Genomic DNA, 19240 nt, shown 5'->3' on the forward strand with positions numbered 1-19240 from the left:
GATCTGCATTTGACAAACAAGAGAGACAACTCCCTGCCATCCTCCTTCTCCCCACCTGCCCCCCCTGCCAGGAGAAGTGTTGCAGAACATGGGCCTATGGTTGCTTTTTCTGCCTCAATGCAAGCCATTGAACACCTCTGTAGCTCCTGTTGTTAAGCTCTAAATGACAAATGATTGTCCCTATTAAAGGGCAGCCTACAATCTCTCTCTAAAATGATATACATCAGAACTGTCAAAACCTATTTGAGTCAGTTGAAGCTGTTGAGAAAACCCTTTTAACTTTAACCACTTTGAGGTCAAGGCCGTGCTGGCTTCAGGCAAAAAAGTAAGCCTGTATTTTGGGAAAGCTGGGCCTGCCTCTCAAAGAATCAGCACAGACACTCACAAGACGTTGGGGTTAACCAAACCTTCCTCCCTCTCCAGCTATATTTTTATAACCAGTGCTTTTGCCACCCAGCCTACATCTCCACACTGCAGCGTGAACAGCAGCACACGTGTTCTGACACCAGCATTCAGCGCAGCACTGGGAGACGGCTGGAGCAGAGCACGCACACACCCAAAGCTGCGTTTTGACTAGGTGCTGTTTGCATTCCAGCCACAGAAGCCCACCTGCTGGACTGTGCTTGGATCTACCTTCCAGCTTCACGCCACAGCTTCAGAGCTGCAAGTGCCACAGCCTCAGAGCTGCATGCTTTCATTCAGCTGACCAGTGCTCCTACCTCCTCAGTTTATTGATACACAACAAACAAATTCAGTAGACAAAGTGGGACATACCAGGAGTTCAAAGAAAGATTAATTAAAGCTTGCCAAGCAGGGAGAACTTGAATATAGAACAGGGAAGGCTGTTTCCTTTTGCTCAGCCCAGCATGTTCACACAGGGACATCTGAAGTCCTGTTTCGACCTCTAAGCAAAATGCAGCGAAGCCCATAAATCACTGCACTGCATCATTTCAGTAGATTCAAACACCCTCCTTTTAATTACCATTAAAAGAAAGACAAAAGCAGTACTGCTAAAGATAGTGGACTGGTAAATAACACAACAGCCAAGGTAGAGGGAGAGTCACCTGGGTCTGTCGGAGCACACGGCCGGTGCAGACAGGAGCTGCAGTCACTCGAAAAAATGCAGATACCTTCACACACAGCACACAGGTCACAGCAGGGATGGACAAGGATTGAGAAATCAGAAGATACAGGCACTGCACTTTCATTTCCAGCATTGCACCATGACCAAAAGAGATTGCTCTTTTGATCTACACACTGGAATCAAGAGAATTTACCTCTCATGTGGCAACAGTGTTCATTCTGCGGCTTACAGATGTCTCAGGGCACTCGAGGAAGCAAATGATGAAGGGGAAAGCTGTACACTGCTTGTAAAAAAACCATGCAGAAGTTACTTGAGGAAAGCTAGTACTTAGGAGCTGACTTCTCTCTGGTTTGCACATGTCTGCACCTTTACTAAAGCCTGTGTGGGGAACTCCTAGCTTTGACATTCTCATCAGGAAGATTCCGCACGTGGTTGGACTCAATTTTACAAAGCCATACAGAAACACTGGAAAGGGTGCAGAAAGCCACAGCAACTTCTCCAAGAGAAAAGGTATCCTACACTGAGAATCTCAACAGGCTCAGTTGGCTTCATTTCTTAAAAACAACGAAAGAGGTAAGGCAACTACCACACACAAATCCCCTCACAGGGAGGGACCATCAATTAGAGGCCTCTTTAATCTGGCATAGAGCAACCTAACAAACCAGTTGTTGGAACCCAAAGGCAAACTGAAAGCAGGGCAACTTTTCCTCCCACATGCTCCTTTCTGGCTTAATTAAAAATTGCCAGAAGTGGTGCATCTTCCACCTTCATATCAGGTCTGGCTGCTCCTTCCCACTGTTAGGCCTAAATCAAACACCAATTATTAGCACACACAATTCAGAAGACTCTGTCAGACAGAAATGCCCAGAATGTACAGGAAGTCAAACTAAGTGGATTTGTCTTTTGATGGGTTTTTGAAATTGCAGGTTCCAGTAGGTCAGTAAGTTCAAAATGCAGTTGAGGGAACAGACAAGAATGGGAGGGAAATGGGAGCGAAACGTGGGCATTTAAGAGTTTCAGCTGCACTCAGTATGGATGGCAAATGAACTCTGGAAACAACAATCCAAACTTCTTAATTAGTGAGGATTTTTTTTATGTTTATCTTCCACACCTCAGCTAACCCTTTCTTCCAAAACCCAGAGACTTAAGTTGTAACAAAAGCTAAAACTCTTGATGAGTTGCATTTACAAGGTTGGACTGGAAAAGGGACAGTTTGGCACTCCTCAGGCATCAGACACAGAAAGGTGTTCCTGAGGGTTACACTGGATGGTTTAAATGCAGAGTAAAAACTACTATTGACGACTTCTGGAAAGGCCACTGAGTTAATACTGGGTAGTAACTGTGAAAAGAAATCCAAAGGGAACACTATGCACCAGAAGGGCCTTTTCTTGCCCAGTAAGCCACATCGGTTACCTGAGCATTGGCTGTAACTCTCCCCAGCAATAAACTGCCTGCAGCACACAAGGCAATCATGTCTGAAGGGGATCATATTGCCAAAGCTGGAAGGTAAAGAACAAAAACCACAAAAAGGCCCAAACCCGCAAAGGCTTTGCTTTCTCTGCTTACTTCAGTTAGGAGTGAGTGAAACTAACTGCTGCCTTATGCAAGTCCTCATCCTCCCAGCCTAATCCACATGCTGGTACACACGTTGTGTATGTGTTGTGAATTTTTTTGGGCATCTTACAGACCAGACTATGTATTTTGCTTTTCTTTTACAAAAACAACAAAGCACAGGGATTTCTTGGAGACAAGAGAAAGAGGTCTTACCCCACAGAGCTTAAGTCAGCTGAGGCATTTAAAACTATTCAAATCACAGTCAGGAGATCCTGCAGGTAAATTCAGCAACATGCTTCCCAGAGCAAGGGTCTCTCTGGTTTTACTCACTAAGGCTTACTCTGGCTTACACCCACCAGTCTATCTCCTGAACACATCACTCTTCACAAACAAGCAGCAGCCAGGATGGTCCCAGCTTGCTCTCAGCTTCTCCCTCTCAATCATCGTAAGATTTTATGACTACAGGAAACTTTCTCTCAAGCATTCCCCATACAAAAAACAACCCCCAAACCAGACCTTTAATCTGAGAGATGAAGACTTCGACCCATGTGATGAAGAGGCTACTTCTTCATCACTAATTTAGAGACCCTTCAGCAGCTTCAGCGTGCCCAAATCTCGTGCCACAGCTTATCCCTGTTATTCAATGGTCTGCCTGTCTCTATGGTATGCAAGCACTTTATGGAAAGCTTTCTCTTACAAGTCTGACCCAAGATTGATTCTGACAATCAAAGACGTTTTTTAGCAGCGGGCTACCTTCTGTCTTTCCAGAACTGCTACAAAATGTCACCAATATCACATCCTACTGTTAAATCAGCAGCTACACTGATGACTTTACCAGTGAAGCCACAGATTAGGCATTATATGTTTTTCTTAAGGCATTTATTTAGCAACAACCGACAAAAACTCAATGGAAAAATAACGTACCCTCGGCATTGCTTCTCTTTATTCAGGCTTCAGACAGGGACCCTTAGTTTCAAGAAAAAAATCAGTGGAAACAAGGCAAAGCCTCTAATAAATGCTTTTGATTTAGAACCACCTCAGCTCCCACTCTCTTTAACCAAAAGTCACATCTTCAAACGTGGAATAAACGAGTGTGTTTGAAAGTTCGTGGTGCAAAACTGAGGGGTGCGGCGACACCTCCTCAGGTTAGTGAAAGAAACAGCTCTCCCACCCTACATGTGAACACGGGCATTTCCCTTCCCCTTTTCCCCTTCCATCCACCCTGCCACAAAATCAATATATAAAGAACATCTGCAGCAGCTTTATGATAGGCAATGATCCTTTTTGACATCAGTCTGTGATAAATCGTTGATTCTCTATCTTTAAATTACATCAGAGCTGTGTAAACCACGCAGTGATATCCCAAATGTGACCTCTTCACATCCGCTGCCGATACCTCAGCGAGATCCAGACAGCTGCTGCAGCAAGAGCCAGGCCCGGCACAAGAATGGCTGCTAGAGGAAGCCCACCTGATTCTCCATCGCCTCTGTGACCCACAGGGCCATTTTGTGGCTGCAACTAGAAGGGAAAAAAGAGTATGTGTGTCAGAGCCCATCACTGGAGAGCCCTCGGTTCTGTGTCAAGACCAAGTGGTTCTATAGGAATGTGCAAGGTGGTTTCCCCAGGTACCTGTATGCTCCATACATGGGAGGGTTAGAACAGCTTTGGATGGACTGAGCTTCACTGCAGGGGACCCAGGTACTACCAGGCACCCTCATGTTTCCCTGCCACCCTGTGAAGCAGGGCTCTAACAGCTGGAGTAGGGTTCATCTCACACACAAGCAATGACACACACATACCCAGGCACCTCCTGATGCACCTCCACCACATCATTCCCTGGTGTCTTTACCAGGAAAAAAGCATCACTAATTGTCTCTGTTTTTCTTACCTGCCCTGCACACTGTCCAGAAGACTAACTCCTTTACTAAGGGACTAGAAAAGGGGTCTCAACCTACCTCTTTCTCCCAGCGTGCTTCAGGCTGAGCAGTATTTCCTTTGTCAAACTCAATGCTAGCCAGACATGTTCAAATGACAACAGTGGATGAAGGATTCCTCTCTGTGACCAATTTGGTGCCAGTATATTTCAATTACAGCAGCTCACATTTCATAGATTCATGGAATTGTTTAGGTTGGAAAAGACCTTTAAGATCATCGAGTCCAACTATTAACCCAACACGGCCATGTTAACCACCGGACCGTGTCCCTCAGTGCCACATCTACACAACCTTTGAGTAACTCCAGGGACGGCGACTCCAACCACTTCCCTGGGCAGCCTGTGCCAGTGCTTGACAACCCTTATAGTGAAGAAATATTTCCTGATCTCCAATCTAAACCTCCCCCGAAGCAACGTGAGGCCATTTCATCTTGTTCTATTGCTTGTTTCTTGGGAAAAGAGATCAATTTCTACCTCACTCCTTGCAGGTAGCTGTAGAGAATGACCATGTCTCCTCTCAGCCTCCTCTCCTCTAGACTAAACATCCCTAGCTCCCTCAGCCACTCCTCCTAAGACTTGCTCTCCAGACCCTTCACCAAGTTCTTTGCCCTTCTTTGGACACACTCCAGCACTTTCTTGGCTGCGTGCACATACCAGCCCTAACATGAGTGGTGACCTCTGAAACAACACGGGATTGTCTCCAGTGAGATTTTGGCCTCCGAAACAAAACTGGAGAACCTGAGATTCTGTTTTCACAGACAAACATTTGCCTCTGAGAGAGGAGATCTGTGAGAAAGTACACAATACTCTAGGAAAACAAAGAGCTGGGGACTTCTCCAGACTCATCTATTCTCTGATACAGTTACAGAGAGGTAATGGGTGGATGACTACAGCCGTGCTCAACTAGAGAAGGCCACAGTGCAGGCAAAATCTTCATATGCATAATTCACACTGGGCACTTGGACATGGTAGTTTCTGTCTCATGAATCAGAGAGCTATCAACCCTAGAAACTAATCTAAACTGAGTGAGAAGTAACAAGAAGAAACAGGTAACACATACCCTGCGCTGCACTGTCAGAGACACGTCAGAGCCTGCATTCCTGAACATTTCCACAGCATCCTTGTGCAGCAAATCCTTCAAGCCTCTGCCATTGACCTAGCAAAAAAGGAAAAGGAGAACCAGTTGCTGAAGGGCAAAAAGCATATTTTTAATGATGCAGGCTAACACAGGAAGGACAGAAGATAAAAATCTTTCTCTTTCACAAAATACCTGCATTAGGGGCATGATACTGTCATGAGCAAGACCCACCTTCAGCCAGTCATTCATATTATGGCTGTATTTTTATATGTTGAGACATAACATGACAAACTCCAAACCAAAACAAAAAGCTACTGAGGCAAAAAAACTACCTAGAAGTAAAATCAGAATATAAGACTTATATTCAGCTTCTTATGCTGCTGCTTTACTGGAAACAAATCAAAGGTGTAAATCTGACAGCTGAGGAAAATAAAACAGCAGCTACAGCAAAATTATTGTTATGAGTGTCCCCACGTGGTGCCCCTACTGATCTACTTTTGAAACCTTTCTGAGTGTTCTAAACACAGGTTTAAAAGCACATTGAGGTAACAAAAGAAGATTTACCCATATATTGGCATCCACTTGAAGTGTTAGGATTTTTCTGTATTTAAAATAGTATCTCATGGCAGAAGGCTTCGTAACTGACTTGATTTCATCCACTAACTGGTGACATTCACCCTAGTTTTTCTCCCTTGATCCCATTACCCCTAATTGTATCCTCTGAGATCACATCCAGTGTCTCCCTTGGTATTTAGACTTCCTAAACACAAGCACGTAAATATTAAGCTGTCAAGAAGAGATAGGATAATACCCTCCATTTAACTTAATATCATTTTCTGGATTGATAATAGGCTCCAACTACTGCAAAGCACTCTACAGTGGCAAAAAAACAAGATTACATGTGGAATGTAACAAGCAAGTATAAAATAAAATTAGGCAGTGCTACAAAATCTTGTATCACACTAGGAGAGGCTACTTCTCCAGTCCTCACTTTGGAAGGCACGTTGCTTTGTATGATTGTCAGCTGTCTCAAGGACCAGTGGCACCAAACCTGTCACTTCAAAACATTCCTCCAAATGGTAAAGCATCTTGTCTCATTCCTGAGGAGCTGAAATACTGGTTTATGGCCTAGAAGTTAAAAATCCCCCTAAGCAAAAGGGTCAGTAAGCGTAAGTCACCAGTCAAAAGCTGTAAAGTTGGAGGTGGAAGACATTTATTTACACGTGTGTAAACGACAGTCTGTTATGAGCAAGAGAAGGGCTGAAGGGTTCCAAAACCTTAAGGAGGCAAGTCACAGAGGAAATACAAACACAGCACCAAGCAGCACTACCTAGACAAATTTAGAAGGCAGAAGAGATGGGCCCATGTGAGGAGGCATTCATCTCCCTAGTGCTCAAAGCTGTCCCCAGGCTCCCAAGATAGTCCTCCATGGAGTTTGCTCAGCATCATCTAATCCAGTATCACACGCTTCCTCTCCGTGCACTGTGATGGCAAACCTGTCACCTCACACCACACCACAGACCACACCATTTTGAGAACAGAGGGGGCGACAGAAGACAGGGCTTACCGCTACAATTTTATCTCCTTCTCGTAAGCGGCCATCAAGGTAAGCTGCCCCATCCTTTTTGATCCGGCTGACATAGATGCTGCTGTCATTGGAAATGTACTGCTGATCTGTCCCACCAACAATGTTGAAGCCCAGCCCTAAGGTAGGCCAAAGAGAAAGCTGATGAGAAAAAGCTCAAAGCTTCATTATTGCTGTTGTTGGGGACTACCCTCCCATGCTGGCCTGTTTTCACCACCGTACTAAACTGACGGCACACAAATCCCCATCATCCTTTCCAGCCAGCGCTGTCTAGAAAAGTTACACTCATGAAACTGGTCCTGAAAGCACAGGAGAGACACTGAATGCCTAAGAGCCCAGATGCTTCATTCCATAAAGCATCCCTCAATCATTTTCAGGTGGGTGTTGGGGAATACTGAGCGACACGCTGTCATTTCGGAGATGCCGATTCAGCCCTGGAGCAGGAAGAAGTCTCTTCAGCGTGAAAGTAAAGGAAATCACTCTGCATTTCACAGAAGGCTAAATTATTACCTTTCAGCAACAACAAAAAAATCATGCCTGCCAAGCATTTCATGAGCTGGGAAACAAAGTAAGGAAGGGCAAAGAGCATTAGATCCTGTCTGCAGATGAGGAAACACGCAAGTGGAGCTGCGCCATCGGCTCAAGGGGAAGAGCTCAGAAGGCTACTCTTCCACGCCTCAAGAGCTGGAACTGGAGGCCTTCACCTCGGGGAATAAGATTAGCTTAGATGCAGCTACTTCAAAATGTATGCAATCACTTTGTTCTGTTTCAAGAACTCAAAACACACCAGGGAATAAAGACAAAGTTCTCAGATCGAAAGCAAACCAAAAAGGAATACACGTATGAAACAGAACTGACGTCCACATGCCACGCTCAGCACTGTCTTGAAAGTAAGGCTCTCTCACAGAACTCTAGGTGGAACCAGCTGCTGGATTAAAGTGCAGTTAGAGATTTCTTGTTCTATGGAAATTCAGAAGAATGAGTTGAATCCAAAATCTGGAGAACTGCAGGTTATGGGAGCACACGCAGCTAAGCTTCTCTGTAAGCAAAACTTGGCAAGAGATGGAAAAGATCTCCCAGGAAGCAGCTTGCAATCCCAAACGAAAAGACAGAGCAAAGAAACCACAAACTATCCCAGTAAATGGAAGAAAAAACCCCACACTTCTTTTTTTATAGCCATCCAAAACCCATGGTGAAGAGCAGCTGAAGATAAATTCTCCCCAGACACGCTGATTTATTTCCTCTCTTTTCCTTTCTTCCTTTCTCTCCACGCTGTGCCTAGGAACTTGGAGAAGGAGACTTGCAAATTACAGTAAAATCACCCTGCGCCTGCTGGGAAGCAGCACTGTAAATCAGTCACAGGAGATCAAAGGACGTACAAGAGAAGCCATGCTACTTTAAGTGTGCACCTACAGCTGGGAAGTGAAGATATATATTAACAGCCACGCTTTTCTTTCCCTTTTCCCTCCCCTTCTCAGCGACTTCAGACAAATGGGGAAGAAAACGGACGCAGCAGCAGAATGAAGAAACACTGACATTTCAGCTAGAGCAATCTGTATTCCAAGAAGGGCCAGTTGTGCACAGTGACACACCCTGGCATGTTTATTAAAAACCTAAATAAATCCACAAACCCAAACATTATTTGCCATGAAGCTGAGAACCTGGAAACAGGAGGAATCAATGTAACAGGAAGTCTAAGCTTTAATCAATGCTTACTAAAAAGCCAGAAAGAAGGAATTGGTTTCAGAAAACATTGATTCTCTCTCACATATTAGAAAAGCTCCAGGTAGATAGATACAAAATGACCCCCATATTGAAAGTGTTCACCTGTGATTATAAAGATAATCAAGTCACAGCTTTCATTAGCAGAGGCAACGTAAGATAGGAGCAGATCTTCATGACAAAAAGCAGCAGCAGTTCATGCCAGACCAAGTATTCACAGGGCCTTTGCACTGTGCCTTGCCTTTCCTTTCCAGTACTTAAACTTCCACTCATCCTAAAAATATCTTGCCTGTCATTCCTTGAGCTCTCCGCTATTCTCCTCCTTCCAGTTCATGTAGCCACAGAGAGACAGAACACAGGCAGGAGAAAAGGAGCGTGAGGAAGAAGACAGCACATGGCACTAAAACCCTTGTCTACAAGGGACTAGAAGTGGAATGGCAGAGCTTTAAACTACATCTTCTGACCCTCCCTGCAGCTGCAGACCTCCCCGTGCCTCATTTAATCCCCTATATACTTGAAAAGTCCCTCAAAGAGACACTAAAAAGAAACCATCGTTGGCAGGGAGACTGAACAATATGGCATGGTGAACTGACAAAGTTATTTAGTTTTTCATGAAATCGGATTTTTCTGCCCCATTTCTGCCTGGTACTTCAGAGGGAAAACTGAAGAAGAGATATACACTGTCTTGCCACTATCAATACATTCACCTCGCCAGCAAATCTGTGCCAGAGATGTTCAGCATCAGACCTATGTTCGAAAGTTGCAGTCCAAACTCTCATTAAGAGAGACTGCAGGATCACACTGTGTTTTACAGGTAACAGCACTGTGTTCCTTTCACAGAAATGAACAATAACTCACATGGTAAATGCATCAAGATCACCAGGGCCTGTAGGACCTTCAAATCAAGCGACAGTTAGAAACCTAACTCTAAAATTACACAGCCCATCTCAATGATGGGACGAATCCTGCTCGTGGTAAGCAGATTTAAGTTGCCATGGCGACATTCAAGACTTCTCAACTCTGCCCTTCAACATCCCCTTCCACCTGCCATAAAAATGTAGGTTCTCAAACGTACAGAAGGAGCTTTCCCATCAGAATCAGCTTCATTTAGCAAATATTTTTACTGACAAGCATTGCTTCATGAGCTTGAACTCACGAGTGTGCAGGCAGGACTATCCAACTTTCACACCAGCAGCCACTGCAGAAAGCAGGGGAGGCAGAGGGCTGCCTGCTGGGCTCACCCTTTGGGTTTGTGATCTCTGCCACGGGTGCCAGGACTGACCCCAGCCCCGTATGGGAACTAGCTTCAGCCCAGAGAAAAGAAAACAGCACACACACACACCAGTGTGGGAGACACGGGGTCCCTGGGGAGCTCAGGGACGCAAGGCCGGCCAGGAGCCACACCTAGCAGGTGTGCAGACAGCAGAGCTGCCAGGTTTTCCTTCACGCTTGTCTTAATGAAAGTGCAGGCCTCACACATGCCAGCACAGCTCGGACTCCGAGGTCTCCCTGGAGCCTGCGGTTCTTTGGAGCCAGAGTTTTGCTCCAGAGACGTGCACTTGGCGCTGACTTGCCACACTTCTGAAAGTGAGAACTGAATGGCATCATAAATCCTGTAAAAACATGAGGGCGGATCAGCGTCTGCAGGCTTCCAGGAGAGCACACGCTGCTGGGACGGGAAAAGCAAAGCCCCAAACTGCCCACAGCCTGTGCTGCTCCCTCGGCCTGCCAGTCCGTGCTCCACTCACAGCCCTCTCTGCTACCCCGAGCAGCTCACGAAGCTGGTTGTATAGCGTGTAGGCATCCTGCCTAACGCTTTCAAAACACTCCCAGTTTTGGGTATCCAACACGGCCGAGCGCCGAGCACCTGCACCCCGCGTGAAAGCAGCAGCAGCTGCACTCTCTCCTGGGCAAAGCAGGTGTGAGTTGTCTCACCCCAGACACGAGCCGCTGCCCTCGCAGAAGACAAAGCCTGACCCCGGCGGCTCCGCCTGACCCAGGGAGCTCTCCCTCACCCGGCTCCCGTGCTTCTCCCCCAGTCGCGGACCCGCCACGGCCGCCTTCCAAGGTACGGAAGAGCGGCCGCCGTGGCCGGGAGCAGCCGCGCCGCTGCCTGGAGCGGGACCTGTGCCCGACGTCCCCTCGCCCGCAGCCCCCCGGCCAGCCCCGGCACACACCGGCCTCCCGTCTCCTCTGCCCCCCGCGCCGCCGGGGGCCGCGCAGGCCTCGGCTCGGCCGCCGCGGCCCGGCCCGGGAGGCGCCGGAGGCCCGTGGACGGGCGGCCGCCCCCGCCTCACCTGAGGGTCTGCGGGTGAGCCTGATGACCTCCTCGGACAGGCCGCCGCAGCCGCTCCCCACGCTGCCGTTCATGCTGCGGCCTGAAGGTGAAGTCTGCTCCCGGGACAGCCGCTTTCGTTTCCTCGGCCGCCGCCGCCGGGCCGCGCCGCGGAGCGCTGGGAGTTGTAGTCCGCGGCCGTGCCGTGCCGTGCGGGAACGGGGCCCGCTGCCACACAGCGAGCCGGGCCGCGGGGGCCGCCGTCCCTCTGCCCGCACGGCCCTGCACGTCCTTGTCCCGAGCTTGTCCCTGCGGCCGCTAAAGCCCGCGGCGCGGGGCTCCTGCCGCAGAGACGGAAGAGGACCGTGCGCCGGGAAAGCCGCCCCTGGCTGCCAGGGTGCGCGGCACGGCGTCCTGCTGCCCACGGGCACCTTCCACTGCCCCCGTACTGCGTCCCCACGAAGCTCCGCTTTGCTCCCCAGGCCGGAGGTGGGTTTGCTTGGGTAGGGGTAGCAGAGGAATGGACAGCTGTGCGACCTGCTCCCAGCCCTTTAACCGGCCGCACGGCAAAGCGGAGAGCAGATGAGTGATGGGGCAGAAGCCCAATGCAGTCAGGTGGCACAGAGAGCATCCACGCTAAACTCCTGCTTATCCTGCATGAAATACAGTTGTAGCCTTAGATCCAGCTACCTAAGACTTAATACCTTGCTGGGCTGGCACAGACCATGTCATGTGTTTCCATAGTCAGGCTCTTACCTCCAGAACAGTGTACCATACCAGACTGGCTCTCATCTCTTGGGAGATGGTGCAGCAGCATTTGCAGGCTGCCTCTTCCATTTTCAAGTGACCTATATACATTAGCCATGTTCTTCAATCCATTTAAAACATGAAAAAAGGCAATTAAATCTAGGAAGAAAACAGAAGGGTGAAGATTAGGACTGAACTTGCACCTCCATACCACAACGGAGTAGTGGCACGTTTCTGACAAACCACCAGAAGTGCCCAGTTATTTGCGGCTATGGTGAAATCAGAAACAACAACATTTCAAGGAGAAAACCTCAGCAAGGCAGTTAAATTAAAAATACAGTGCTTTTGTGTGGCACTCCCTGGAGCTGCAAGGACACATTCAGCGAGAGCTTAAGAAGCAATCACATCGTAAACCAAGAGAAACTCCCTGAGCTAGTCAGATCAAACATCTCCCAAACATGGCAGGGACTCTGGGTGGAGAATTGCAGAAGAGTTCCAAGTATTTCAGAAATCCAGTTAACTTGTACAACCTCCCAGACAGCTCCTCTTCACAACAATGAACTAGAGAGCACTTCTCAGCAGAACCCAGCAAGTCAAGACTCTGAAAAGCCCCAGAAAAGACAGACGACTTGTTCTTGGGAAACATCAGGTTTGGTGGTGTTCCTCTCCTGGTGTGTGTATCTGCTGGTGAGCTGTGTAGCACTTCTCCACTGCCTCACAGACCCTGTTCCCTGTCATCTGCCCCCCTCCTGAAAATAGTTTCTCTCTGGAAATAGTTGGAAAGGCTTAAGCCACAGACACCTGCGTCTCACTGCAATACATCCTCCTTGCCTGCTTTTGTGTCGTGGATGTGAATTAAATGGAGACTGCGAGAGCCAGTTTTTCTCTCTTTGTTTATTGACAGCAACAAGACACTCACAAACATCTCTCTCCCTACACTGCACAAAACATTAGATGAAGTAGTACACTGGAGCAAATCATCTACTGACATCTAGTTTAAGAAGCTTACATTTATAAACTTGGTACGAAGCATAAAAGCTCTGCCTATAGCTTACCTAACTGCTTCAGTTTAAGAGCCCGAGATGCAGGAACAGCATGCCTTAGCATTTATTAACTCAAACAAAGCATGGAGCACATCACACGAGATCAGAACTGCTCCGAATGCGTTGTTTTGCTGAGTTATCAGCTGGCTCTGCTCAGGGAAGATGCCAAAGCCGCTGTTTGTTGGTCTTCAGCTGAAGTGCTTTGTGGTGGATTCTGACTCACCAGCAGGTCTTCCCCTTTAGGAACTGCTGGGGTTTCTGGTAGTTGAGACACCTGCTCTTCTTTTCTCTGGAATTGAGCTTTTAAACTGCTAAACCATTCCACTATCTTCTGTTTATAATGGATGGTAAGGGTTACCCCAAGGATACAGAGAAAAAGAAGACTAAATAGTATTGCTCCTACTTTTGCTCCCTGAAGAGTCTTCCTGGCTGGAGGGGGGCCGCTGTCAATGCTCCCTCCAAACCCTTCCCGTTCGCAGAACGGAGGAGCCCATCCGTAGCTGCAGTGGCAGTTCCTGCGGCTGTTACACACTCCTCTGCCGTGACACTTGGGCACGTGGCAGTCGTAGTTGAGCAGCGCCACGCTGCTGCACGTCCTGTTGATACAGAGCATACCCCTCCCGCAGGGTGTGCCGTCCTCCACAGCTCCCACGTCAGCCCTTGCCATCCCGACGTGATAGTCGAGACCCCAACACTTCGTATTCCCAACAGGGGTTTGGATTAGCGTGACATGGTTCTGCAGGGAAGGCAACTGCTTTATGTTTTCACACTGGATCCTACCACACAAGACATTCTCAGTACTGCATTTGATAAAATGGATGTTGTTCTGAATACCACAGTTCCCAAACCGGTCACCTTGAGTATTCACTGCTTTGAAGCAATCTAAAGGAGCGGCTCTGGCTCGTTGGCCAAAGAGTTGCCGGCACTGTTTCTCGTGGGAGGCACATTTCCCTTGATAGCAATAAGCACCATCTTTGCAAGGGGCTCCATCTTGTAAGTACACGTCTGGGGGGCACTCAGGGGAAGTCCCATTGCAGTACTCCGGCAGGTCACACTCACCAGTACTTGCTCTGCAGAGCGTCCCTGCTCCAAGCACCTGACAGCTCTTGCAGCACCTTCCAGAAGCACACACTGAGCCAGCAGTAAGCGTACAGTTCGGGTGACAGCAAGGATCCCCCCTGCAGTTTGATTCTGAACCACAGTCACACTGCTCGCTACTCTCTACTACGTTATTCCCACAGCGTTCACGCTTCAAGGTGTAGAAGGTGCCAGGTGCTGGTGGCTGACGAATGCAGTCAGCACCACGCCCAAGCAGGTCAAAGTAGGCTTTGTAGCTGCAGTCACTGAAGGCATCACTATCAACAATGGTTTCATGCATAATGCATTTATTTTGTCTGCACTTACAGCCCTGTTGGTCGTGGCGCATCCCAAGATTATGGCCCAGCTCGTGGACAAATGTGGTAACGAGCAAGGACAACTTCCTCTCGCCGAAGGAGATAACTGCTGATGACCACTGGTTCATACACACAGACCCTATGTATGCCAGTCCCAGGCTAGTTCCAAAGCTCTGAAGTGCAAACAAGTGAGCGATGTCGTGGGGCATCCGTGGAGACAGCTGTGTCCTCCGCCAACTGTTAAACGCATCAAGAACCTTAGTGACAGAGTTACTAATGCTTATAAGGTTGCTTTTGGTCCAGATCTCCAATCCCACGAGAAACAGCTGCACAGAAAGCTGTTCGTACACAGAGTCCGCAACGTTGATGATTTCTAGGACTTGCCTCAAGACTTCAGATTCATTCCTGCCCGACTTCACAAACCGCACGTGGTCCACGACCACCACTATCTTCACATACCTGGTGTGCGTCCACCACTCCTTCAGCATCTCCTCCTCCTCCTCCACCCCCGCGGCCCTGAACCGAGGCAACAAAGCCCTTTGGTGCTGCAGCAGCTCCGGGGTCAGCCCGCAGGTGGGGTAGCCGGCCTCCTCCAGGCGGTAGAGGTTGTGCCGGAAGGCCAGATCACCGGTGACCGGCTCGATCTCGTAGGTGCCGTTCTCCACCCAGAGCATGCCGTGAAGGCCGCTGCCGCAGGTGCTGAGGGCCACTAGGGAGCCGGGGCTCCCCTGCACTTCGCCCTGGTAGAAGCAGTCGCCCTGCACCACGGGGTGCTCCTCCCGGCGGGCCCCGTCCTTGCCGTAGGTGACCAGGGTGAAGGGGTGGGAGACCAGGCCCCGTCTGGGCCGCAGGCGCAGCACCCGTGGCCGCCCCTCCAGCTCCAGCCAGTAGGAGACGGCCGCAGGGCCAGTGTCGGCTCTGGGGCTGAGCTGCCGCGGCACCGTCACCCACATGGCCGTGACACGCAGCTCCCCGGACACGGGCCTTGGGGTGGCGGGGCCCTGCAGCAGCCCCAGCAGCACCAGCAGCCCCAGCAGTGCCCCCATGGCTGCTGCCCAAACGGTCACACGGGGCTTGGCACGACCCCGCCCCGGGGAACCACCCCCGGGCCTCCAACGGCCCCTCAGCAACGGCCCCTCGGCCTTCTCCCTGCAGAAACGGCACCAGCTGCTGCGGGGACACTTCAAGAGGGCTGCAAAGAGACCTCGAGATGTCCGTCCCCTGCTTTTTGAGCACACAGAGACTCTAGAGGGGAGGAACAAACAAATTAGCCTGCCACAAGCACATTCCCAGCTTCTTGTAGCACCTCAAATACTGTGTCCAGCTGTGGGCCTCTCTCTACAAGGAGGTCATTGAGGTGCTGGAGAGGATCCAGAGGCAGCTACCAAGCTAGGAAAGGATCTGGAGCACATCTCAGATGAGGAAGGGCTGAGGGGTCTGGGGCTGCTCAGCCTGGAGACAAGAAGGCTCAGGGGAGACCTTGTAGCTCTCTACAACTACCTGCAAGGAAGCAAGGCAGGGGTCGGTCCGTTCTTCCTAGGGACAAACAACAGAACAAGAGGAAACGGCCTCTTTTTTGAGGGGAGGTTCAGGCTGGATGTGAGGAGGAATTTCTTTGCTGCCAGGGCTGTCAGGCATTAGAACAGCTGCCCAGGGAGGTGCTGGAGCCACTGTCCCTGGAGGGTACTCCAGATACTGGTGGATGCTGCACTGAGGGAAATGGGCTGGTGGTTCTAGACCATCACTCTGGCACAGGCAGCAACACTTTAACATTTCAAAGTGCCTGAGACAGGCACTGCCCCTCAAGATGCCCCACAGGGAGAGAAACAGCTGGCAGAGCACTCAGAGCCTCCCTCTGCTGCCTCAAGCTCCAGGGTCCTGAGTGGGCTAGTACCCTGAGACACACACGAGAGATTTAACCCACAGTTGTCTAAAGGGGCTTTGGATTCTTTGAATTGGCACCTTGCTCATCCACTGCAAGTGTGGCCAGCACCAGTAGCCAACACCTTGAAACACAGTACCTCAGATTAAAGGAATGAAAACACGATGCCTGCTTCTACGAGTTCATATTCTAGATATCCATAATCACATACAGGTTTAGATTTCACAGATTTGATAATAAATTCTCCTTTTTTTGACACCCCAGGCTGTGAACTATGTCAGACTATGGCTTTCAAAATACATGTAACTCAGACCACAGTAACCATAACAGAAAAATCCTGTTACATCATCTGTAGAGCTATTTTTAAATGCATACTTCTGCTGTGGGATCACTCCTGAAGTTACAGAAAAGCCTCTACTAAATCACTCCGACAGCTGGGGAGAGACAAGTCTTATGCCCCACCCCCACAAGTTGCCTCCTCCTTTCTTTCTCTTTTGATACTTTCAAAAACTAGTTAGGACTAGAAAGTACTCTGGTTCCACTGCTGAACTCAAAGCAGGCTGTTCTTGGGGGGGGGGGGGGGGAAGTGTCAAGGTAAGTTTGCAACACTGTGTTGAACACCTAAGCAAGCCTTTCAGCAGGCAGGTACATGAGAAATGACACGCTTGTGTTCAGGTTACCAGAGCCTTGCACCGCTGTACTCTGGTCATATAAAAACCAAAGAGAGAGAAGAAATGATTCCCATCGTATGACAACCAACGGGTTGTAAGCAAAATATACTGACTTTACAGTAAAGCAGGGAAAGGAGTCTCACACCAATCCATAGCTACTTCAACTGTAGAAACATTTGTTGGCCAGTCACACCTGTATCTCATGATTCATCAACATCTTTCTAATTTTGAATCTTATAGCCCTCCACAACTTCCAGTGAAGGTGTAAAGCTCCTGTGGAACCAAATCCTACCATCAAGGGGTTTATTTTTCTCACTTACCTTCTGATGAGTCTTCAGAAACAGGTCACAAAACTCCAGAAGCCTTGTGGACCACAGGTTGAAATCCACTGTCCTGGCAGAAAGAAATGAAGCTTTCTGACTGCTAATTACTAATACATATCTCACTGGGCATATCTCTCTCCACCACCCATCCATCTATGATCCACATTAGGCTACAGAAGGACACTTGTCATGTAAGTGAGCACTTGTTTGTTCTGTGCATTGTTCTCACTTTGGTGCTTGTTCTCCAAACCAAAGAGAGCTGCTTAACAGCTTTTGGACAGTAAATTACCTGGAGTTTAATACTTGACATAATGTGACTTAGGTAATTTAATATCAAGGCTCATTCAACTGATAAAAATCTCATCAGCAAGTAACAGGATCAGAAGATACTTCACTCAGCAAACCTTCAGCATTGAAGGGCAGCTACTAAGAAACAGACACACTCAACTGGTAACATCCCTTACTGCTTTAGAATAGAATTGTCTCAGGCAAAGACCCTTTTCTGGAAGTGGCTTGTCACATTCAAAGGCATCATTTCATGCACAGAAGCCACCTTCTAGCTTCTCAACAGCTTAGATATCGGCACTTTAACTCAGATGGGATCAGGCCAAAAGCCCATCCTTTTCAATGTCCTCTGACACCAGCAGAATCAAACATTGCTGCAGAAAGATGCAGACATGAGGACAGCCTGCCCCTTCAGGTTTCACTCTCATCTCTGAATCAGCTCAAATTCTGAGCATAAAGTATGATTTGCTCTAAATGTAACTACAGCTTCATTAACTCATCCCTCTATTTCCTGCACTAGAAGACAGAACAAAAGTTCTCCATTTTCCTACCTGCTTTGCAGTATTCAGTTTTAAAAAAAACCTCTATTCTTGTCTTTTCTTTCCTCTGGAGGTAAAATCTTGGTCCCCCTGTGGCTTCTTAGAAGAAACCTTCTGCTACTCATTTTATTGCACTTCTCCAAAGACCTCTACTCGAGGAGAATTCTTTTCCACATGCTGAGCTGTACACCACACTTTACTTTGGGTGAAGTCCAGTAACAGATAGAATACTTTGCTCCATACTATGTGTACTAGCATCCATTTTTTGGCCACAGCAGTATGTTCCTTCAGCAATAAGCAAGGTATCTTTCTTCTGGAGGAGGAATTTCTTTAATATGAGAATGAATCCACACTCTTTTAATTCTAAGTGTATTGACATTGCCTTGTAAATATTCAATGCTGAATAATTAGCTTTGTTCTGCTTTGAGCATCCCAGAATGACCATTTCCTATATCTTCACTTGATGTAAGAATTCACACCAGCTTATTATCTACTTCTATCACCATTTGCTGTTTTTAAGGAGTGCTCCAACACCCAAACCCATAGTTATTTCTTTGCAATGGATGACTTCTAATTTTATGTGGGGAAAAATGCTTTGTGTTAGCAACATGCTTAAATAGCAAAGTGTGTAACTGTGAGTGATGTTTCTTTTCCACTGCCCTACCTCCTCAGGTCTAAAAGGCAGATGACTAATCAAGGTGATCAGATGCAGCTAGAAGCAAAGAGGAAAAGATGTCACTGATATATTCAAGTGATGGTGGAAAAAGGAGAAATACAAACAGCTTCACTGAGTGATCAACAGCAAGATGTTTTAGCCTGTTGTACAGTACTATAAGGTCTCTCTTACAGAACACTTGCTTTTATAATAAAAGACCAGCTTCACCATTAAGTAAAATCAGTGGCCAAGGACATTTAGAGACTGAGAGCAGTCTGACATTTAATTACATGGATTTGAGCTTCCATTTATCAAATCTTTTCCCTGTATCCCAAGCATACTAAAGGCACAGCAATTTATAGCAGACAGCCCAAATCCTTCAGTTGAACTCTTCTTCCTCAAAATAGACACAGCACGAGCCAATATCCAAGCAAAAAGAAATGCTGCCAGCACATACAGCATATTTGCTA

General features: G+C 48.0%; 2 protein-coding genes across 3 annotated transcripts; both read right to left on the reverse strand.

The window, feature by feature from the left end:
- Nucleotides 1-1277: 1277 nt before the first annotated feature.
- Nucleotides 1278-11541, reverse strand: SYNJ2BP (synaptojanin 2 binding protein). 2 transcript variants are annotated; one of them, XM_061997565.1, is made up of 5 exons: nt 11254-11541; nt 7217-7353; nt 5632-5727; nt 4035-4156; nt 1278-1364 (listed from the first exon to the last, which is right to left on the reverse strand). In XM_061997565.1, exons 1-5 carry the CDS (start codon nt 11324-11326, stop codon nt 1310-1312), a joined length of 483 nt encoding a protein of 160 aa, XP_061853549.1. In that variant the 5' UTR covers nt 11327-11541; the 3' UTR covers nt 1278-1309. The 2 variants fall into 2 exon arrangements, with proteins under 2 accessions (XP_061853549.1, XP_061853550.1); XM_061997566.1 differs by lacking the exon at nt 1278-1364 and having other exon boundaries at nt 3519-4156; nt 11254-11532.
- Nucleotides 11542-12928: 1387 nt separating this feature from the next.
- Nucleotides 12929-15461, reverse strand: LOC104563661 (disintegrin and metalloproteinase domain-containing protein 20-like). Its single transcript, XM_010210190.2, has one exon. It carries the CDS (start codon nt 15459-15461, stop codon nt 13161-13163), a length of 2301 nt encoding a protein of 766 aa, XP_010208492.2. The 3' UTR covers nt 12929-13160.
- Between the last annotated feature and the right edge of the window lie 3779 nt (nt 15462-19240).

This window comes from Colius striatus, chromosome 6 (assembly GCF_028858725.1).
Source record: "Colius striatus isolate bColStr4 chromosome 6, bColStr4.1.hap1, whole genome shotgun sequence".
In the NCBI taxonomy this organism is placed as follows: Eukaryota; Metazoa; Chordata; class Aves; order Coliiformes; family Coliidae; genus Colius; species Colius striatus.

Coding starts and splice junctions, on each gene's coding strand:
- SYNJ2BP (XM_061997565.1), bottom strand. CDS start 11,326: ATGAACGGCAGCGTGGGGAGCGGCTGCGGCGGCCTGTCCGAGGAGGTC. Junction 7,354..11,253: donor GCTCACCCGCAGACCCTCAG/GTGAGGCGGGGG, acceptor GGCCTACCTTAG/GGCTGGGCTTCAACATTGTT. Junction 4,157..5,631: donor CTCTGACAGTGCAGCGCAGG/GTATGTGTTACC, acceptor TTTCCCTTCTAG/TTGCAGCCACAAAATGGCCC.
- LOC104563661 (XM_010210190.2), bottom strand. CDS start 15,461: ATGGGGGCACTGCTGGGGCTGCTGGTGCTGCTGGGGCTGCTGCAGGGC.